At 45.8% G+C, this 20,607-nt stretch overlaps 1 protein-coding gene across 4 annotated transcripts in view; it reads left to right on the top strand.

The window, feature by feature from the left end:
• The window catches only part of PIP5K1B (phosphatidylinositol-4-phosphate 5-kinase type 1 beta), a 290,745-nt gene that overhangs the window by 140,199 nt on the left and 129,939 nt on the right, over window positions 1–20,607 (top strand). For all 4 annotated transcript variants that reach the window (XM_059411911.1, XM_059411909.1, XM_059411910.1 and 1 more), the window contains one exon: window positions 18,363–18,493. In XM_059411911.1, the coding sequence (XP_059267894.1) occupies window positions 18,363–18,493 (131 nt within the window). The remainder of the gene's footprint in view (window positions 1–18,362; window positions 18,494–20,607) is intronic.

Genomic DNA, 20,607 nt, shown 5'->3' with positions numbered 1-20,607 from the left:
CACGTACGTCTGTTTCACAAGCCAGGCTTTTTCTAATCAACCCTCCAGTGGCCTAAAGCCAAGTGCTATCAGATACCAGTGCTGGGACCACTAGGTATTTACCCTAAAGATACAAAGCGTGATCCAAGGGGTCACCTGCCCCCCGGTGTTCACAGCAGCAGTGACCACCGTAGCCAAACTGTGGAGAGAGCCAGGCTGTCCATTGACAGACGAATGGATGAAGAAGATATGGTCCATGTATACAATGGAATAGCCCTCAGCCATCAGAAGGAGTGAATACCCACCACTTACACTGATGTGGATGGAACTGGAGGGTACTATGCTGAGCGACATAAGTCAGACAAAGACAATTATCATAGAGTTTACTCATTTGGAATATAAAAACAGCACAGAGGATCATAGGGGAAGGGAGGGAAAACTAAAGGGGAAGAAATCAGAGAAGGAGAAACACCATGAAAGACTCGTAACTATAGGAAACAAACAGTTGCTGGAGGGAAGATGGGTCGGGGGACGGGGTAACTGGGTGACGGGCGTTAAGGAGGCACGTGATGTGATGAGCACGGGGTGTCATATGCAGCTGATGAATTACTAACCACTGCATCTGAAACTAATGATGTACTATGTGTCGGCCGATCGAATTTAGGAGAAAACAAAACCAAAGATACTGGTGCTGGGAGAGAGGTGAAGTGGTGGTGCCCAGGGACAGACCCTGTCGTAGTAGTCCTGAAAGAACAGAGGCTAGAGGTGTGGATCGGAACAGAGGCAGAGAAAAGGTCAGGAATCACCCAGGCCTTTTTTGTACAGGGACTCATGGAACCATGGAACTTGTAAGAGAACACACTACAGACATCTCTAGAAATTTGCTTACAGGTACCCTGAAAGTTGGCTGCTGCAGGGCCTCTAGAGGGGTACCCATCAGCTCAGAGGTGATCCCTCCAAAGCCTCATAGAATCTCAGTGTTGGGATGGTCTGTACCCATCCACTGTCTTCTGCTCAGTCGTTCAGGCAATACCAAGTTAAGTACGGAGCAAGGCAGGCAGTTCGTTGGTAGACACGATGATGTCACCGGAGAGTGTGGGGTAAGGGCAGCAGGACCCACCCCAGTTTCCTCTAACTGTTATTAGGAAGGGGGAAGGAAGCACCCTTCCATTGAGCAATGGCCTGTGAGTCAGGCACTTCCACTTGTCCTGTCCGGGCTGGTCAGTTACCAGTGGGGGCCATCACGGGCGCATGCCGGGCTGGGCCACCGGAAGACTCGTGTGTTGGCGTCAAGTCTAGAGGTTGGAAGAAAGTGGCTAAGAATAGTCCCATCCTCTGACAGTCCGGAAAGGGGTTGGAGGCTGGTGGTGAGCTCTGATGGGAAGAATCCTCAACTAGGTACTTGTCAGTGGATATCTCTGACACCAGCGCTTTTGACCACAGATAACATCAGAATCCGCTTCATCGGGTTCTCCCAAAGTTCAAGAGAAACGGACGACGCAGACATAAGCAGGCTTCTGGTTGCTACCCAGCTGGCGTGTCTGGAAATTGCACGTGGGTGAATCAAAGGTTGCTTCCGCTTGCTTCCCTTGTGAGAAATGATGGTTCACATTTCTCCGTATCAGTCTTACTCTCAGAGTTGTAATCCAAAGCAGGCAAAACGCAGTTACTTTTGCGTGTGCTTTTTCATGGAGCCACTGTAACTGGGAAAAAAACAAAAACAAAAACAGATATCATGTTGGAATGAAATAGGTTAAACTTCACCACGCAAGTGACTTCTGCTTGGTGACCATGTATACGGGAAGATAGCTTAGAAAGTCTGACTTAACAGAATTTTACACGTGGAAGAAATCTTGGCAATCATCTAGTCAAATGCCTTCATTTGTAGGGGAGGGGACGGAGACCCGGAGATGCCATGGAGCTTTCTCGAAGTAGCTTCCTCACAGCCCCTTGACAGCAGAAGGGACCCCAGACTTAGATTTTTCTGCCTCCTTCCTGATGCCAGATGTCTGTCTGTGTTTGCCAAATACCACGGCAGGCCTGAGGAAATCAGGGCAAGAGTCGTTGTCTTCGAATGTTTTTTCAGGTCCTTTTCTACCGTTCGTCAGAAAGCTGGTTGGTGACAGAGCTAAGCGCTCCAGTTAAGTGTCTTTTCACCGGTGTCCGGCCAGGTCCCCTGTCCCGCAGCCCCAGCCTCCAGCACTAGTGGCGAGAGGAGGGAGGGAGCCCCAGGCCGTGAGATGGTGGGACAGTGAAGCTGGGAGAAGCTTGTCCGGGCTCCAGAGCTGCAGTGAATGCAGAAGCAGGCGAGGCCGCCGGCAGGGCCCCCCAGGGCTGCTGGGGGAGGTCCTGCCGGCACTGCCCCGCCCCCCGCAAACCCATCACTTCACCTCGGGGACCTGCAACTCCCTGGCCAGGGACTCTTCTGTCCCCATTTAGAGCTGGATGTCCAGCTGGGTTCTGAGAGTGCTTCTATCCCAAAGACCTAAGGAGCTTTCCTGGCAGAAGGGCCGATGCAGAGAAAGCACAGTGATCTGAAAGGCCATTGTGAAGAGGTGCAGGCAAGGGGAGAACAGCCGTCGGGTGTAGGGTGGGGGGGCCGCAGGCATGTGCGAGACTCCCGCGCACCTCACGTGGCTGGGGTTTCTGGGGTGGTTTTCCCGATACACAGGGTTCTAAGGTGCAGGGTTTTAGAAACCACATTCCATGGTTCCGAGAGAGCGTGGAGAGAGGAAATCACCTCTTGAGGTCCTCCTGGGTGTTGAAGCACAGAGGCTATGTGGGCAAGGAGTGTTTAATCCAGACTTGAAAGTGAACATCGTATTTAAAATGATTCCCTAATTTCAGTGCTTTAACCTGGTAATGGAGATTCTTGAAAAATACGTAAATAGCCTCTGATGCCTCAGTCCGTAGGATACTTTTAGTGTAGAGTCTTCCTGTGAAAAATAATATAGGATTTACCTTTCAGATGTATAATCTTTCCGAACTTTATTCTTCTGTAAAATGGAGGTAATGGTGTTAAGGTGAGAAATCAATGCCACAGATAACTTGACCTGGCACATAATAAGCTCTTTAAACAGTTACCGCCGAATTTAAGGCAGTATTACAGAACTGTAGCTCACTGAAGAAATTACCGTATTAGAAGCGTTAAATACTAAAAACCAATCTTTCAGTATTAAGGAAAGACCTCAATTCCAAATTGTAAAACCCCTTCAGATAAATACTGGCATTCACATTTCAGATCTTTTTGTTTCAAATTCTCTTGATTTTCTATGGCTTTCCAGAAATAAGGGCGGAACTACTGAGCCAGTAGTAATAATACGGTTAATAACTACCGTGATGAGCATTTCATAGACGTTCATTGTGAAAAGAGGGATGGCTTCACTTGCCACTCGGAGGGGACAGCTTGAGGATAGGAATTTAGAGAGAGATTCCTCCCCCCACTTTTTTTAAATCCTTTTACCAGCATCCGTCACCACGTTCTAGCCTGCGAGACGCGTTTAGGGCTTGCATGGAGAAAAGCAGTTGAAGATTGGCAAACAACACGTCGCTAGCAAATGATGCTTTTCATTGTCTGTCTGGAGAAATCACTGTAGTTTTGGGTTGTAAAATGACTTCCGTTGTCCGCAGGGTTCTGTCACATGTATCCATCACAGCCTTCCCCTTTCTCCCTTCCATATCTTAGATCCCTGAGCTTTGCCTGTTACATAAATAGTATTTATTCCAATACAAATATATATGCATGTATGTATCTGTCTTTCATAGATGTTGTTGATTCCTCTGACACGTGTAGGATCTATGTTCTGTGTAGATTATGCTGTCATCTGTTATAGGATAGACGGGAGATGTGTGTACTTACAAAATTCCCCCTGGCCCATGTACAGAGTTTATCTTGAAAGTTAAACTACAAAGAAGAAAAACCAAAGTGAGGGACCCTCGAAGGGAGAAAGCAAGCTAGTTTTCTTTCTTTTAGGCCTGCTTCTGTATCATTAGTCATTTCCCACATTTTATCTATTTTTTTTTCAAAGATTAAAAAACTTCGCTATTTTAAAAAGTGAAGGGACTCTTACAAATCTTAACACACATGGGGAAAATAAATAAATAAATGCAGGGATCCCTGCCCCCGTAAGAAGTTTCGTTTCTGGCTTTGTTTCTTCTTACGGGGGCAAATGGGTAGCAGTCAAGCCTTCCTGTGTTACAACGTCAAAGAATGCACGTCGGAATTAATTAACCGCAGAATAGTAACCAAGGGTTCTGCCCACACTGTCAGAGCCAGGCACTGGGTTATTTCTCCTCCTCAGCTAAATACAATCTTCTTTCGATAACTGCAGAGGCCGCCGGGTGGAGGGAAGAGGAACGTTTGGCGAGGTCTTGGGGTAGGTCATGAAAGAGAGATAAGATCTTATTTGCGGCCTGGGTTTGCGGAAGTACAGTGAGTTCTCCTACAAGCCTTTAGCTTCCTTGAAGGAGTTGTAAGTAGCCCTCCCCCCAATCCTTAAAATAGCAACAACAGCTGTGTGTGTGTGTGTGCGCACGCGTGCGCGTGCCTGTCTGTCTGTCCATCTGTCTTCTTACACAGCAAGAGCTTTGGGAGGACAGGAGGCCAGGGGCAGGGCTAGGGGTAGTGGCTTCTCAAATAGGTGGGAATAATGTAAGTCCAGCAAGGATGGCTAAGAGAGCGACAGCACTGAAGGGTGTCCTTTGGTGGGTCCTCTGGTGGGGAGGGCTTGGTTGCCTGTGCTGCACCTGTTGTAGCTAAAGCCAGTAGACCAGCCTAAATGCTCATGCCTTTTGTAAAGATTCCAAAATGGCGACATCGTACTGAAACCCTTCCACTCTGGCCCCACCTAGGATGCCTCTCAGCTTACTGCCAAGCTACATGTTTCTGTGCACCTGACCTGGCGGGGTTCTCTAAAAATATCTGCCGGGGACTCTCTAGGTGTGAGGCTTGGCCCTGACCCACTTCCACACCTTCCAAACCCATGGTTTGCCGGTCAATGGAGAACGCAAAGGAATAGAAGTTGGCTTGGTTTGGGCTGCGAATAGTCCCACGAAGCCAAGTGAATTCTGTGGTAGTTAGACCAGCCACAGAATTTAAGCGGGGCCTGTGCTAAATCAACTGGCAGAGTTGGCGTCTGTGTATTGCTGTGTCCAGTGATGACATTGGCTATGACAGTTGTGAACATGGACTTGCCTGTAAGGGCCAGCTTTGTCACTTCCTCACTGTGATGGCCCTTCTTTTCACTATATCTGTATCTTCAGGGTAAATACCAGTAGTGCAATTGCAAGGTCATAGGGAAGCTCTATTTTTAATTTCTTAAGGAATCTGCACACTATTTTCCAAAGAGGCTGCACCAGCTTACATTCCCACCAACAGTGTAAGAGGGTTCCCCTTTCTCCACATCCTCTCCAACACATGTTGTTTACTGTCTTGTTAATTTTGACCATTCTAACTGGTGTCAGGTGGTATCTCAATGTGGATTTGATTCGAATCTCCCTGATGGCTGATGATGATGGACATTTTTTCATGTGTCTGTCAGCCATTTGTATGTCTTCTTTGGAGAAGTGTCTTTTCATGTCTTCTGCCCATTTTTTGACATGATTATCTGTTTTTTTGGGTGTTGAGTTTGAGGAGTTCTTTATAGATCTTGGATATCAGCCCTTCGTAGTGTCATTTGCGAATATCTTCTCCCATTCCGTGGGTTGCCTCTTTGTTTTGTTGACTGTTTCCTTTGCTGTGCAGATCTTGATGAAGTCCCAAAAGTTCATTTTTGCTTTTGTTTCCCTGGCCTTTGGAGACAAGTCTTGAAAGAAGTTGCTGTGGCTGATGTCGAAGGGGTTACTGCTTATGTTCTCCTCTAGGATTTTGAATGTCTGTGCTGCCCAGAGCAATCTATACTTTCAATGCCATCCCAATCAAAATCTCTTTTTTTCTAAAGAGCAAAATGCAGAAAAGACATGTATTACCAAGCTATACATTGGAGGTGGCAGGTGGGGTGTGGTGGGAGGAGCTGACCCATCACATTTTGGGGCATCTGCTGACTTCTCTGTGCTCCTCCTCTTTCTGTCATCCTGGACCTGGTTTCTGAGCTCCTCCGCAGGTGCTCCCTGTCGTGGACCACCTTTGACCACAGGTAGAAGAAGCCATCTTCAGAGTTACCCTTCACCTTGTAGTTCTGTAATCTCCTCTCGCAGGACCCAGGCAGAGTGCCCACCACCTGCACACCCATATCCCGATGATCTGGGCAAGGTTTTTGGCCATGGTTGGCCCCTCGGCCTCGGGGTCGCAGGCTCCCTGTTTTACTTTCTGTAGTTGTTATTTGACTTGTTCTCAATGGGCATGGGTTACAGTTTCTTTTTAATTCAGCAGTGCTATGTAGACATTTCTCTTTCACTTTGAGACCTTTTGGAGTCTGTATCACTTTTCAGGTAAAGAATATTTGCTCCTGAGTTCACAGGCACTGGAAACGCAAGTTCAATGATGGACCAAAGCAAGAACTGTGGTAACTGTAGCTTCCAGTATGGCGAAGTGTGTTTCACACACGCGTAGCAATAGAGGGTGATTGACTTGCTCTGCGAAGTCATCAGGGGTCCCAGTTTCTGTCTTGTTTTGCTGTCGTCCTCAACCTTCAGCTTCTAGATGGGATCCAGGAGGGCTCCTTCATCTCCAGCCATCACATCCCCAGCCTCTTAACCCCATGACCTGGGAGCTGGACCCATCATTTCCTCGCACAGCACAGGGACCTTAAATTGGTCACGTGACTATACTTAGCTGCAAGAGAAGCAGGCAAAGTACCCAGCTAAAGTGTCTATTAATGTGTCATAGGGTTTCTTAACATCAGGCACTGTTGATGTTTGGGGATGGATGATTCTTTGTTGATGGGGCTTTGCTGTGCATTGTAGGATATTAGCAGCATCCCTGGCTTCTGTCCAAAAGATGTCAGTGGCCCTCCCCAGTTATAACCGCCAAAGTTGTCTCTGGACAATGGCAGATGTCCTGTAAGGGACAAAATCAACCCTCATTGAGAATAGCTGCTCAGTAAGAAGGGCAGATAGGTACTTCAGACAATTAATGTCACCCTCCATTAGCTCTGTGTTGTTCCCCCCAAAGCAGGGCTGGGCACCGATGTAGCATTTCACCTTTAAAATCAACAGCTCCCTCACAGGAATCAGAATCCTCTAAGACCGGGTGGAACTTGGTTTCTGTTGGTTCCAGGCAGGTGAGAAATGAATCCCTTTTTATTTCTAGCTTTTGAGTCAAAACATGTATTTGTATCAAATAAATATATCTTTAAAAATTCATTTATTTATTTATTTTAGAGAGAGCACAAAAGCAGGGGAGGCGCAGAGGAAGAGAAAAAGCGGTTTCCCTGCTGAGCACGGAGCCTAACACGGGGCTCGATCTCACGACCCTCAGGTCACCATCTCAGCTGAAATCGGGCGCTGGCTGCTTAACCAACTGAGCCACCCAGGCACCCCAATAATATTTTTATTCGAATTTACAAACAAATGAAACTTTCTTCCATAGTATGTATATATGTTAAGGTCATGCTCCTGGGTCACACTGACGATGAATATCTCAGTGTCCACTGTAATGTTTTGGAAGGATTACTTCGGCAGCATTCATAATGCTATTCTCTGCTAAATCAGAAATTTCATCTGCAGTTGGTGGCGTATCTCTTTAAGGGCAATTAAGTGCTTGTAATTTACCACTGCTGAATACCTTAAGAGTACACTATTTTTCTGTTGATGAGAAGTGTTTGCTTAATATGCTTTTCCATTCCAACAAGAGAATGCTTCACTGCCAACCATATAAATAAGGTAGAGATCATTTGAAAGAAACCATGGAACATGAAACACCTTGCCTTTTCCATCACATTTCGAGAATCAAACCTTCCTCCCACCCCATGGATACACAAGGATTCTGTTAAAAGGCTGCTTAGTAATAATAGAAAATTAAATACAAAATGAATCTGCCTTGGGCATCTGACAAGGTTGCTTAGTGCCCACTATGTCAAAATGACCTTGTTAAGAGGTCATTTTACCACCTGGAAGGTCTGTGTAGGCACAGGGGAGGACGTGATTATTCTTAGTCAATATCTCCAGTGTTCTTATTCTCAAAAATGTAGAAGGCTGCAGAAATTATATCAGAAAAGTGGTTTCCAACAGGAAAAGTAACAGAATACCGCAAAAGTCATTTATAAAACCACACCTACTGGGAGAAGGGAGTCACCGTGTCTAGCTGCCATGTAAACAGAGACTGCACGGAGAGAACAGTGGTTAGAAGGTGCACTGTGAGGGGAGCCTGGGTGGCTTCGTGGGTTTAGGCCTCTGTCTTCAGCTCAGATCATGATCCTGGGGTCCTGGGATGGAGCCCCACATCGGGCTCTCTGCTTAGCGGGGAGCCCGCTTCCTCCTCTCTCTCTCTCTCTGCCTGCCTCTCCGCCTACTTGTGATCTCTTTCAAATAAATAAAATCTTTAAAACAAAAAAAAAAGGAGAAGAAGGTGCACTGTGAAACAGAGGACCTTTGATTCTGGGAGTCCCTAGAAGGGTCCTAGACCTGCCCTAAATTTCCTCCTAGGTCAGGGGAAGATCTAGCCCCAGAATAAATTTAGAGAGACAATGGGAGACAAAAATAAAGTTGATTTTGATTACGTTTCATGAGAGTGTAGCAGTTACATAGGTTTCTAGCAGTGAGACCTTGACCTGAACAAAATGAGATTTAAAGAATGAGCAGATTCCAACCATGAATGTATGTGTGTATATATGTAGATATTTAAAATCATCCCTTTAAATGTATTTATAAACACAGTAACAGTATCTTGATTGAAGGACATTTCTTTTCCTACATGTAACAGAAAACTTAGAAAATTCAAGAAAAATAAGGCTTAAAAGTACAAATCACCTAGCATTCCACCACCCAGAAATAATCATACTGTTCGATATATTTCCTTCCTGTCCTGTTTTCCTCTGGGGACGCATATGCAGTCATTGTCAAATTTCATTCTATGTATTTTGTACCTTGCCTTTTTAAGCTAACATTTTATTTTTCAAAGTTAAAAGCACCTTTTAAAAATATGGTTTAGAGGATGACATAATCTGACTGGAGTTTATCGATTAATTGTGTCAAGCGTTCAAGATCCGGACTTGGACTTACTTAGGAATCAGTGATACGAGAGACAAAAGAACAGAGACTTTAACCCACAGTTTTTGATGTCCCAGCAAGTTGTAACATTCCTATCAGCCACTTGGTTGGGATTTTTGTCACTCCTTCAAATTCTCTTTTCTCGGTTTCTCTAACACCATGTTTTCCTGATTTTCTTCCCACGTCTGCGGTCACTCCTACGTCACCACCAGAGGTTCTGCTTCCTGTCTAGTCCCTAAATGTTTCACCAGGCTCAGGATCCTTCTAGAACTCATCTGGCTCCTTGGTTTTCAATAACCTTTATATGCCAGAAACACTCAGATTCCAATTTTCAGCCCAAACCTCTATTCTAAGCTCCGGACTTGTATCTTAACATCTCTGACTGGAGTCTTGTTGGCATCCCGGATGGAAGCCTTGAGCTTCCCCAAGAAAAATGTTCCATCTCAGCCTCCTCACGTCAGCCGAGCAACCTCTGTCCTCTCTGCTCTTGTAGAGAAACACCACGACTTGGCAGTACTTTGCTCACCCTGGTTTCTGGCTCCTGAGAAGTCCTAACTCCTCCTAACACCTCTCCCATTCATCTTGTCTATCTTTTCATCTCCGTGAACCAGGATAATAGTCCCCCAACTCCTTTCCCTCCGCTGGGCAGCTGGAACGATCCTTTTCAAATTAGGATGCTGTTTCCTTATCAAAACAGAGAAACCTTTAGCATGGCCTGTAGGTCCCAGATCTGGAGCCTCTAGTTCTGGCACCTTCCCTGCGGCCCACTGCGGTGTACGCCGATGGTCTGCTTTCGAGTCCCTGAATCCGTTCCCCGGACCTCCTCACGGGAGTCTCAGTCCCTTGAGGGCCAGGACTCTGGCCAGGCTACTCATGTGTCCCCCACATGTAGGAGAGCACCTGGCCCACGCGGGGCCCCCAGCCAGCCTGCGGACTGGACGTTCTCACCTTTCGGGTCTCTGCCCGTGTCCCGTTGCTTGGGGACAGGAAATTCTCAGACCTTTGTCAAGTGGAGGAACAGCATCTGACTGAATGGAGTTCTGAGGGAGCTTCTGTCTTTGCCTGTGGCATCTGCAGAGAAAATGCCAGAGTCAGGCTTGAAGTAACAGAGAATGATCTGCAGAATAACGGGGCCCTCACAGTCGGCTCCACCCTGATCCCTAGACCATGTACGTGGGTCGCTTACATGGAAATGGGACTTGGCGCGTACCATCCAGTTACCGATCTTTGGAGAGGGGAGACTCCCCTGGACTCCCTTTGCTGCTATGGCCGTAGGAAACGGACAGAAAGGGGATGGAGAGAGGGTTTGAGTGATCTGGAGGTGAGAGGTGGCCCCACTGCGTCTCAGAAGGCTTTGCGTTGCCCACCTACAGACTTCCCCATGTCTGTAGTCCAGGACCCGTGTCATGCTATCTGTCTTTCTTTTCCCTTAGTTATATCACCGGCACAAAGAAGAGTCTTAGGCCTCTGTCGTTGAGTATAGGTTCAGAGACAGCACTGGGGTGGGGGCGGGGTGGTACCCTGGACTTAGGGTCGGGGACAAGAATTGTTGGACAGGAATTGCCTCTTCTCACGATGAAGGGGTGTTATGGAACGGGGTGTTTATGGCTTAATGTAAGGCACCTTGTCGGTGAACATCTCTAATTCAGAATTAGACTCTAGATCTGTGTGTGGTTTTGGAAAAACAGACATTCTGAAAAAAAGAGAGTGTGTTGGACCCCTTCCTTGGGAAAAATGCACACAAGTAGAAAATGTCTTATGTGTTTGTTAGGGGTTCACAGACCTGGAAGGTCAGCTTGGTCAGAGGAGAGAGAGAGAGAGAGAGAGTGTGTGTGTGTGTGTGTCAGTGTTGGGGGTGGGGGTGGGGGTGGGAATCTCTTTTTATATCAGGATGCAGGAGGTCCGTGGAGGTCAGGAGGGAATATGCTATCAGACTGCTTCCGGGTCAAGCTAAAGGATTTGGACTCAACCCTGCAGTGAGGACACCAGGAACCCCATTAAGGATTTCAGGCAAGGTGGTGACACCATGAGATCTGTCCTTCGGATAAAAATCACTGTGGCCTCATCTCTGTTGGCTCTAATCCCATAATTAGTTCATCAGAATGCCTTGGAGGGAAAAATGCTGCGGACATGAAATGTTTTCATACTTCCTCTTCAAGCCGGTGACATCAGGTGGCCCATTAAGTGATCAGGTTTCTTAGACAATGTGCTGAAGAAAGCTATATCCTGTAGCCAGTGTCATTTCCTTTAAATCTTACTGTTGTCGCAATCGCTACTCCCCTGACTGTAGTTTTCCGTAGATGTTCACTTGTGCTGTTCCTGTCATCGTGATGCGCTCCTGGTGCCTGCACTTCCAGCTTCGGTCAGATCCGTCTCCAGCGGAGAAACTCAGGCACACGCAGCCATGTGCGGGGAGTGCTGACCCAGGGGCCTCGGAGGACACAGGGTCATTCCTGGCTCTTCCACACACCTGCCGAGACGTTTAGGTGCAGTGAATCTCCCCGAACTGCCGTGTCTTCATCTGTGAAACGAGCTTTATTTTTCTTAATGATTTTATTTATTTATTCCAGAGAGCGACAGGACAGGTGTGGGGGAGGAGCAGAGAGAGAGGGACAAGCAGATTCCCATCCTAGTGCGGAGCCCGACATGGGACTTGATCTCAGGACCCTGAGATTGTGAAATGAGCCAAAACCAAGAGTCGGATGCTTAGCCCACTGAGCCGCCAGGTGCCCCCATATAAAATGGGCTTTAGGGGCACCTGGGGGGCTCAGTGGGTTAAAGCCTCTGCCTTCAGCTCAGGTCATGATCCCAGGGTCCTGGGATCGAGCCCCACATCGGGCTCTCTGCTCAGCAGGAAGCTGCTTCCCCCTCTCTGCCCGTCTCTCTGCCCGTCTCTCTGCCTGCTTGTGATCTCTGTCTGTCAAATAAATAAAATCTTTTTTAAAAAATGGGCTTTATAAATAAACCCTCCCTACCTGCCTAACAATATTTGATGGCATAACAATTTGATCCTGCCTGTGAGGATCAAACACGATGATTAAGAGATAGTGCGTTGGAAAATAGAACCTATTACACAAACGCCAGCTCACGTTCATTTTTCCTCTTTGTATTACCCTTATCCGTGCTCTGGTTTGGGTTAGGAAAGAGGGGCTATGAAACTAGGTGTCGGCGGTTTGCTTTTTTGTGATGTTCTCTGGTTCTTTCTGAGAGGTTTTCCTAGTTTCCAGGCAACGTGTTGCTGCCATTTAGCCCATGCAAAGTCCTGGAATAAAAATAGCCTGTTTCGCTGTGTTCTGAAATCTAGAACTGTATGTTTTGAAGGAGTCAGAGGTCCCCGTTGGAGCTGGAAGGGAAAGACGGTCACGTCCCAGTGCTTTTAGAACGTGCGCAAAGTCTTACTGAGAAGACAGGAGAGGCTGGGTGTCTGTGAAGCCGTCCACCTGTTACTAGTTCACTGGTCTCTTGGTGGCTGTCCCCACAGAAGGAAGAAGGGCTGTGGCTCAGACTGGGCAGGGAAAGAGCTCCTGCCAGCACTGTACACAGAAGGTCCTTCCTCAGCATTGCACTTTATTCATCCGCTAACCAGAGACACTCCAGCTAGCATTTTTGTTTCATAACTTGCCCAAGCGTGGCTGTGTCAGAAAACACGCCAACACCGCCTGTCACCATGCCTCATGTCCCCTGGGAGCACCTCATTAACAAGTGACATTAACCAGCCTTTATACTGGTTTACCAAGCAGTTTACAGCTTTGCCTCGGCTTCCTCTTGGCTGTGTAGGACTAGAAGCAAAATAAACTTGTTTTATCCCTATTCTATCAAAAGGAATGGCTCCCACCGAGCTACTTCCTTTGCTGAGGTCAGACAGCTAGACTTGAAAGGGAACTTCTGACTTGGATTCTAGGCTCATTTGGGGAAAAAAAAAAAAAAAAAAGCAGTTGCGGAAGCCACATGGGCTTCCTAGCGAGGATACACCACCCGCTAGCAATGTGACTGGGGCGAGTCACTTAACCTTGTTGTGCCCTAAATCCCCACCTGGAAGATGGATGTGATTGTTGGTACTTCTCTGGGTCCTTGAAAGGATTATAGGAGTTCAGAGATTTTGATGTCTTAGGCCACGGTGTAGTTAGTGGCTTCCAGGTGTGAGTCCTAATCCCACATCTTCTCTAGCTGTGTGACCTACTATAGGTTACTAAACCTTCCTGAGTCAGTAAAATAGAGATGGTTATAATACCTGCTTATAGGGTCCTTGTGAGAATAAAAGAGTTCAAGTAACCAAAAGCACTTAGAACAGTGTCTGCCACTCAGTTGAATACACTGTAAGTACATGCCGTGGGTACTGTAGCTTGTGAATGTGATGGTCGTCTATCTAGTGTGTGGCACAAAGAGTTGATCCAAAAAATATTAGCTTATTTTACAACTTGTAGTTTCTCCCATCTGAGCTCTTGAATTTTAAGGAGTCCGAAGGGAAGGCAATAGGATCACAAGTCTGTTTTGGGATTCAACATAAACGGACATCAACGGGGCCCTTTCCAAAATCTTATTCCTTCAGTAACTCAAAATTTAATCTTATGCCATAAGAGGAAGAGTTTTCCAGTGCTCCTTAGAGCAAGGGCAAATTCTTGAGCTTCACCCCAGATCTCTAGAATCAGAAGAGCCTGGAAATGTAACCCATCCGTCTGTTCTAGGTTTTGAATTTGGTTTGCAATGCCCACTGACTTTTTTTTTTTTCAAGACCATTTGTTTTAGAGTAGTTGTAGGTGAACAGAAACATTGAGAAGGTACAGAGGTTTTCTTTGTGCTCCCTGACCACCCCCAACATGCATAGCCTCCCCATTGTCACCATCCCCCACCACAGTGGGGCATTTGCTATGGTTGATGAACTTGCATTGACGCATCGTAGTTACCCAAAGTCCATGGTTTCCTTTATGGTTCACTTCTGATGCTGGGTGTTCTGTGGGGCTAGACCCATATATAATGACATGTAGCCATTGTTACAGTGTCATACAGAGTATTTTCCCTGTCCTGAAAACCCTCTGTGCTCTCTGTTTCTTTCCCCAACCCCTGGCAACCCTTCCCCCAACCCCTGGCAACTGGGGCTCTTTTTGGTTTCTGTGGTTTTGCCTTCCGTCTGTTGTAACAAGTATCCCAGAGATTCTCATGTTTTCTCAAGTTCGAAAATACCAGATGTAGACTCCTGCTGCTTTGGCCACCTTCTCTTGTTGGGGGTCGGGGAGGAGGGTAACGGACAGAGAATTGGGTACTCCATCTGTAGGACAGGTGTTCTAGCCCAGGGAGGGCTAGATGACTGAGTTAAGTAGAAACATAGGGATAAATCCTACCTGATCTTGGTGGATAATCTTTTTAATGTGCTGTTGGAGCCTATTAGCTAGGATCTTGTTGAGAATCTTGGCATCCGTGTTCATCATTTGGTCTGAAATTCTCCTTTTTGATGGGGTATTTGCCTGGTTTGGGGATCAGGGTGGCTTCATAGAAAGAGACTGGAAGTTTCCCTTCTGTTTATGTTTTTGAAATGGTTTCAAGAGAACAGGTATTATTTCTTCTTTGAAAGTTTGGTAGAATTCCCCAGGGAATCCGTCAGGTCCTGGGCTCTTGTTTTTTAGGAGGTATTTGATCACTCCTTCAATTCATTGCTAGATAATGGTCTATTCAGGTTGTCAGTTCCTTCCTGTTTCCGTCTTGGAAGTTTCCAGGAATGCATCCATTTCTTCTAGGTTACTTATTGGCATGTAACTGTTGGTAATAATTTCTGATGATTGTTTCTATTTCCTTGGTGTTAGTCGTGATTTCTCCCCTTTCATTCATAATTTTATTAATTTGGGTTCTCTCTCTTTTCTTTTGGATTAGTTTGGCCAATGGTTTATCGATCTTACTGATTCCGTCCAAGAACCAGCTTCTAGTTTTGTTGATGTGTTCTACTGTATCTCTAGTTTCTATCCCATCAGTCTCTGCTCTAATCTTGATTATTTACCTTCTTGTGCATGGGGTTGGCTTAATTTGTTGTTGATTTTTGCAGTTCTTTATGTTATAAAGAGCTGATGTATTTGGGATTTTTAAATTTTTTTTTTTTTAGTGAGACTTGGATGGCTATGTAATTCCCCCTTAGGACTGTCTTTGCCATATCACATAGGTTTTAGACTGATGTGTCTTCATTCTCATTGGTCTCTATGAATTGTTTAAGTTCTTCTTTGATTTCCTGGTTGATCCAAACAGCTAGGTGGTCATAGCTTCCAAGTATTTGAATTCCTTCCAAACTTTTTCTTGTGGTTGAGCTCCAGTTTCAAAGCATTGTGATCTGAGAATATGCAGGGAATAATCTCAATCTTTTGGTATCGTTTGAGCCCTGACTTGTGACCCAGGATATGGTCTATTCTGGAGAAAGTTCCATGTACGCTTGAGAAGAATGAGTATTCTGTTGTTTTAGGGTAGAATGTTCTGTATTTATCAGTGGGATCCCTCTGGACCAATGTGTCATTCAATGCTCTTGTTTCTTTATTGATTTTCTGCTTAGATGATCTGTCTGTTACTGAGAGTGGCATGTTAAGATCCCCTATAATTAATGTATTCATATCAATATGACTTTATTTTGATTGATATTTGGCTTATGTATTGGCTGCTCCCATATGGGGACATAAATATTTACAATTGTTAGATCTTCTTGGTGGATAGACCCTTTAAGAATGATGTAGTGTCCTTCTGTATCTCTGACTACAGTCTTTAGTTTAAAATCTAGTTTATCTAATATGAGAATTGCTACCCCAGCTTTTTTTTTGAGGCCTGTGGCATGAAGGATGCTTCTCCATCCCTTCGCTTTCAGTCTGGATGTATCTTTAGGTTCCAAATGTGTCTCTTGTAGACAGCATATGGACGGGTCCTGTCATTTTGTCCAATCTGCAACCCTGTGCCATTTTATGGGAGCATTTAGGCCATTCACATTGAGAGTGATTATTGAAAGATACATTTTTATTGACATCATGTTGCCTGTGAAGTCCTTGTTTCTATAGATTGTCTCTGTAAATTTCTGTTCTATGTCATTCTTGGGTTCTTTCTTCTTTTATAGAGCTCCCCTTAATATTCTTGTAGTGCCAGCTTGGTGGTGACATACTCTTTTAAACCTATCTGGTCTTGGAAGCTCTTTATCTCTCCTTCCATTTTGAATGTCAGCCTTGCTAGATGAAGTATTCTTGGACTCTGAGAAACAAAGTGAGGGTTTTGGAGAGGAGGGAGGTGGGGACTAGGTGATCCTGGTGGTGAATTGCATGGAGCCATGTATTGCATGGTGGTGTACTCCATGTATTGCATGGAGCCCTGGGTGTGGTGTGTAAATAATGAATCTTGGAACACTGAAAAAACAAATTTAAATTTAAAAAAAATACAGATAGTTCCAGAGAACAGTCGAGGGGGGTGGGCGATGGCAGGGACCAAGCACTTTGAAAGCACATGACTCTGTTGATAGGTCTGGAACAGAACACTTCAGAGGGTTGGGTCCTCTGGAAAGGGCTGATGTCGTATCTTGTGCCATACTTCTCTGAGTGATGGCTAGAGGAAGGAAGGCGTTTTGAATTTTTATGTGAGGTTAAAATGAAGAAAATCCATTTCAGCCTTCAGAAGTCAGAGCTCTTGGTACAAAAGGTCACCAATGCCAATTGGAGGCATTGCAGAGCTAAGAGGGAGAATTAAAATAGCAAACTTTTTGTTTTTGAAGCACTAGTTGCACTAGAGGCTTGAGTTCTAAGTCTTTTGCCATCCTGCTGCCCTGGGATCTTAAGTAAAGAGCATGTGGGAAAGGAAAAACAAGCCATTTTTCTTCCTCCTGTTGGGTTGAGGGTGGGGAGTTATCCTCAGAGGAGGGGCGATGTGATCGCAGTGAGGTGAGCAAGCCGCCAAGTGATGACTCCTTGGGGAGAGGGTTGTTTCCAGTTGTGTAGTGCAAGAGGCTGGTCAGTACTGATGGATGTTGGCCTCGAGTTTGATCCTTGCTCCCCACATTTCCTTGATTATGGAGATAATCCATTCTTAAAGGCTTCAAAATTGTCTCTATGCATGAGGCTCTCAGACCTTCTCAACCAGTTGGGATACTGTTCCATGATCATAGAGGAGATGCAGAACCAAGCTAATGTTGTACAACCTTTCCACCCACCTCCCAGATTGGTGACCTCTCCTACAGCACTGTCATCCTCGGTCACCCAAAGCTGAACCCCAAACAAACCACCTCTAGCCCCGGGCTGGGTCCTCAGTCATCATTTGTTGACTTTGCCTGAAATGGCCACACTTTCACAATCATGCTGAAGAATGCCTTCTCATTTGCCTAAATGGAGTCATTCTGCTATTTCTCCTATTATGTTGGTTAAAACTGTGCGCACACACAAACGTACGTATATGTATATATGCACATATAGGTACACACAGTATTCCCCAATTTAATATTATGTGAATTTAATTATGGAATGATGCTGGGAAAGTGGTACATTGGAAATACTGGCATTCCAGTGCTCCATGTTTGATCACGGATCAGTGTAGAAGTTTTGCTGATGGATCTGTGACAACACCAGTAAGCCATTCACAGACTCAGACTACTCTTTGTTCTCTCATTTGTTATAAAGATACAATACTCTTCCTGACTCAGCGGTGTGTTATAGAACTTCAGATTTTTTTTTAAAAAATGTGACTGTAGCATATCTATTTTGGCAGAAATTATAATGCTATGGATTGAAAGTGCCCTAACAAATGTCTAAGTACTTACTAAAAGGGAGGTGGGGATTTAGGACTGTAATCTGACCTTAGAAATATCTGTAGGAAACATTACCATAAAAATAATTTGGTATCAAGAAGGGTTCTTGGGGCGCCTGGGTGGCTCAGTGGGTTGGGCCTCTGCCTTCAGCTCGGGTCATGATCTCTGGGTCCTGGGATCGAGCCCCGCATTGGGTTCTCTGCTCAGCAGGGAGCCTGCTTCCCTCCTCTCTCTGCCTGCCTCTCTGCCTACTTGTGATCTCTGTCAAATAAATAACTAAAATCTTAAAAAAAAAAAAAAGGGTCCTTAATGTTTGCAGTTAATTAGGCTAAGCATCAAAAGAAGCATCCTATCTTTCCAAACCCAGCTTCCACGTTGCTTAGGGACAAGAAAGAACATCTGACCTCACTCTCCTGGTATTGCTGCTTGTGACCCTGAATGAGACCTCGACCGTGGAGGTTAACCCTGACCTTTGTTTTCTTTGCAGACTGCATCATCTGCTATCAAAGGTGCTATTCAGCTGGGAATAGGATACACAGTGGGGAATCTCACTTCCAAGCCCGATAGAGATGTCCTCATGCAAGACTTTTACGTAGTGGAAAGCGTCTTCCTGCCCAGGTAAGAACATTTCCATTTGCTAAAGAGCCTGCCGAGCGGCATCTCCTGGTTGAAGGCTTTCATACCTTCACATGCATATGTGTCCACGCTGGACCTTTAGTGGACCCAGAAGCAGTGCCAGTCGTGGCTACTTTCTTTGGCCTCAGGTGGCTTGCATTTTTTTTTTTTTTTTACGTGGAGCTGGGCGGTAGGTTCTGTCCTATGGGCCACTTGTAATTAGTCACGGTAATGACTGGAAAATGGTGTGAAGACAGACTTTGAGATTCGGCAGGAAAGAGTGTGGTGCTCACGGAGCAGCGTCTGCATGGGTTCAGACAAAGAGGGCGTCGTGGAAGCAGCAGCTGGTGCCAGGTGGATGCTCCCCCCAGTTTCAAAGACGGGCTGGGGGCCCACAGTTGGGCCTCATATCTGAGCTCAGTCATTAGCTCTTCCCTTGTGATGACTTTGACTTAGTTTCCCTCCGGAGAACTTTGGAGACTTCTGCCATTTTGACACCATATTTGGAAAACACCCAGTTAACCACGCGTGTTGCCTCCAGTTTTATTGTGTTTGGGGGTGGGGAGATCAACACAGTAAATAAATGTGAGGCAGATGGTAGTGGTGGCTGAACGCGGCGTGAATGCCCGCATCCCACAGAGCTGTACGCTTACCCACGGCTTAAATGGTAGCCCTATGTTGCGTAGCCTTTACCAAAATAAAGTTTTAAAGCCTGGCACCAGCTCAGTAGAGGAAGACAGGTAATCATGATTGAATTGGAAAGGTCACCGCTGCTGACGGGATTTTTCAAAGAGAACGGTCTAGCCAGTAAAAATGCAGATACTTGATTTGGGGGCTTAAGGCATTTATTTTGTCTTTGGAGCAAGGAGGTTTGACTTGTAAGGCACGTTTATACTTTAAGTATTTCTCTCTCAAATAAGTCTGCTTTCGTTATCACTTATTACTGGGCTTGGGTGAGAATGGCTGGGGCGACCCTCGGGCCCTCGGGGTCTACATTATGTTATATTTTTAAAAGTCTTCAGGGAAATGATACTTGTGTGTATCTCCAGGTGTCAGCTGTCTGGAAATCAAACCAGTAGGTCATGAACTGAAACAGCCTAGTTTTGGTTTAAATGCTGTGGGATGAAATACAGAACTATCAGAACTTTTGAAGTTCATTTCCCTTGGGTCCTTAGCAGCCCCCGGAACTAATTTCCAGACAGAAGATGGACAACCCAAGGCCTGAAATAGAGGCCTGTTTGCTCACGACACTGTTGATCTTTCTGGATTTGGAAATTGTCCTGAGTGGTTTTTACTATTTTTTATTATTTTTTTACAAGATTGTATTGATTTATTTGAGCGGGAGAGTGAGAGAGAGCACGCACAGGGGGAGGGGCAGCAGCAGAGGGAGAAGCAGACTCCCGAGCATGGAGCCCAACACAGGACTTGAACCCAGGACCCTGGGATCATGACCTGAGCCAAAGGCAGATGCTTCACCGCCTGAGCCACCCAGGCGCCCCTGTGTGTTTGTTTATAACAGTCTGTTTAGCATTCCCAGAAAGTATGCATTAACTACATTTTTTCTCTAGAAAGTCAGAATGTCATGAGTTTATCTGAATCTTTTGGTATGATCTGTGGTTAATAATTGCTATAAAAGTGCTTGTGATCTGTTCCGGCCTCTACCTAGACATTTCAACCAGAGGTTTTTTACATTGGCTACGAAGAACAAGAGAAACGGAGGTCTTTTGTGGGAGGGGGGCTGGCAGTGAGCTCAGGGTGCAGAGAGCAGTTACAGCTGCAGATGGGTGGAGAAGAAGGGAAAGTGCTCCATCCCCCGTGGTGTCCGATCCACAGAGGCAACTGTGGAAGGGCCCTGGGGAAAACATGGCTCGAGCAGGTGGTCCCCAGACCTGCAGCTTAGGCTCACCTGAACTTGTTAGAAATGCGTATTATTGGGCTCCACCCCAGATCAGCTGAATCAGGAACTTTGGGGGTGGGACCGAGAAAATCCTTCCAGAAGGTTCTACGCGCAGAACTGAGAACCACTGAGCTAACATGGTACTTCCCGTGTTACAGTGATAACCTTTCCAGTAGCTCCCAGATTTCGTTCTTGGAGTTACTACGTGATTTTTGCAACT

This window comes from Mustela nigripes, chromosome 9, assembly GCF_022355385.1.
Source record: "Mustela nigripes isolate SB6536 chromosome 9, MUSNIG.SB6536, whole genome shotgun sequence".
In the NCBI taxonomy this organism is placed as follows: domain Eukaryota; kingdom Metazoa; phylum Chordata; class Mammalia; order Carnivora; family Mustelidae; genus Mustela; species Mustela nigripes.
This window is presented reverse-complemented; position numbering and strand designations above follow the sequence as displayed.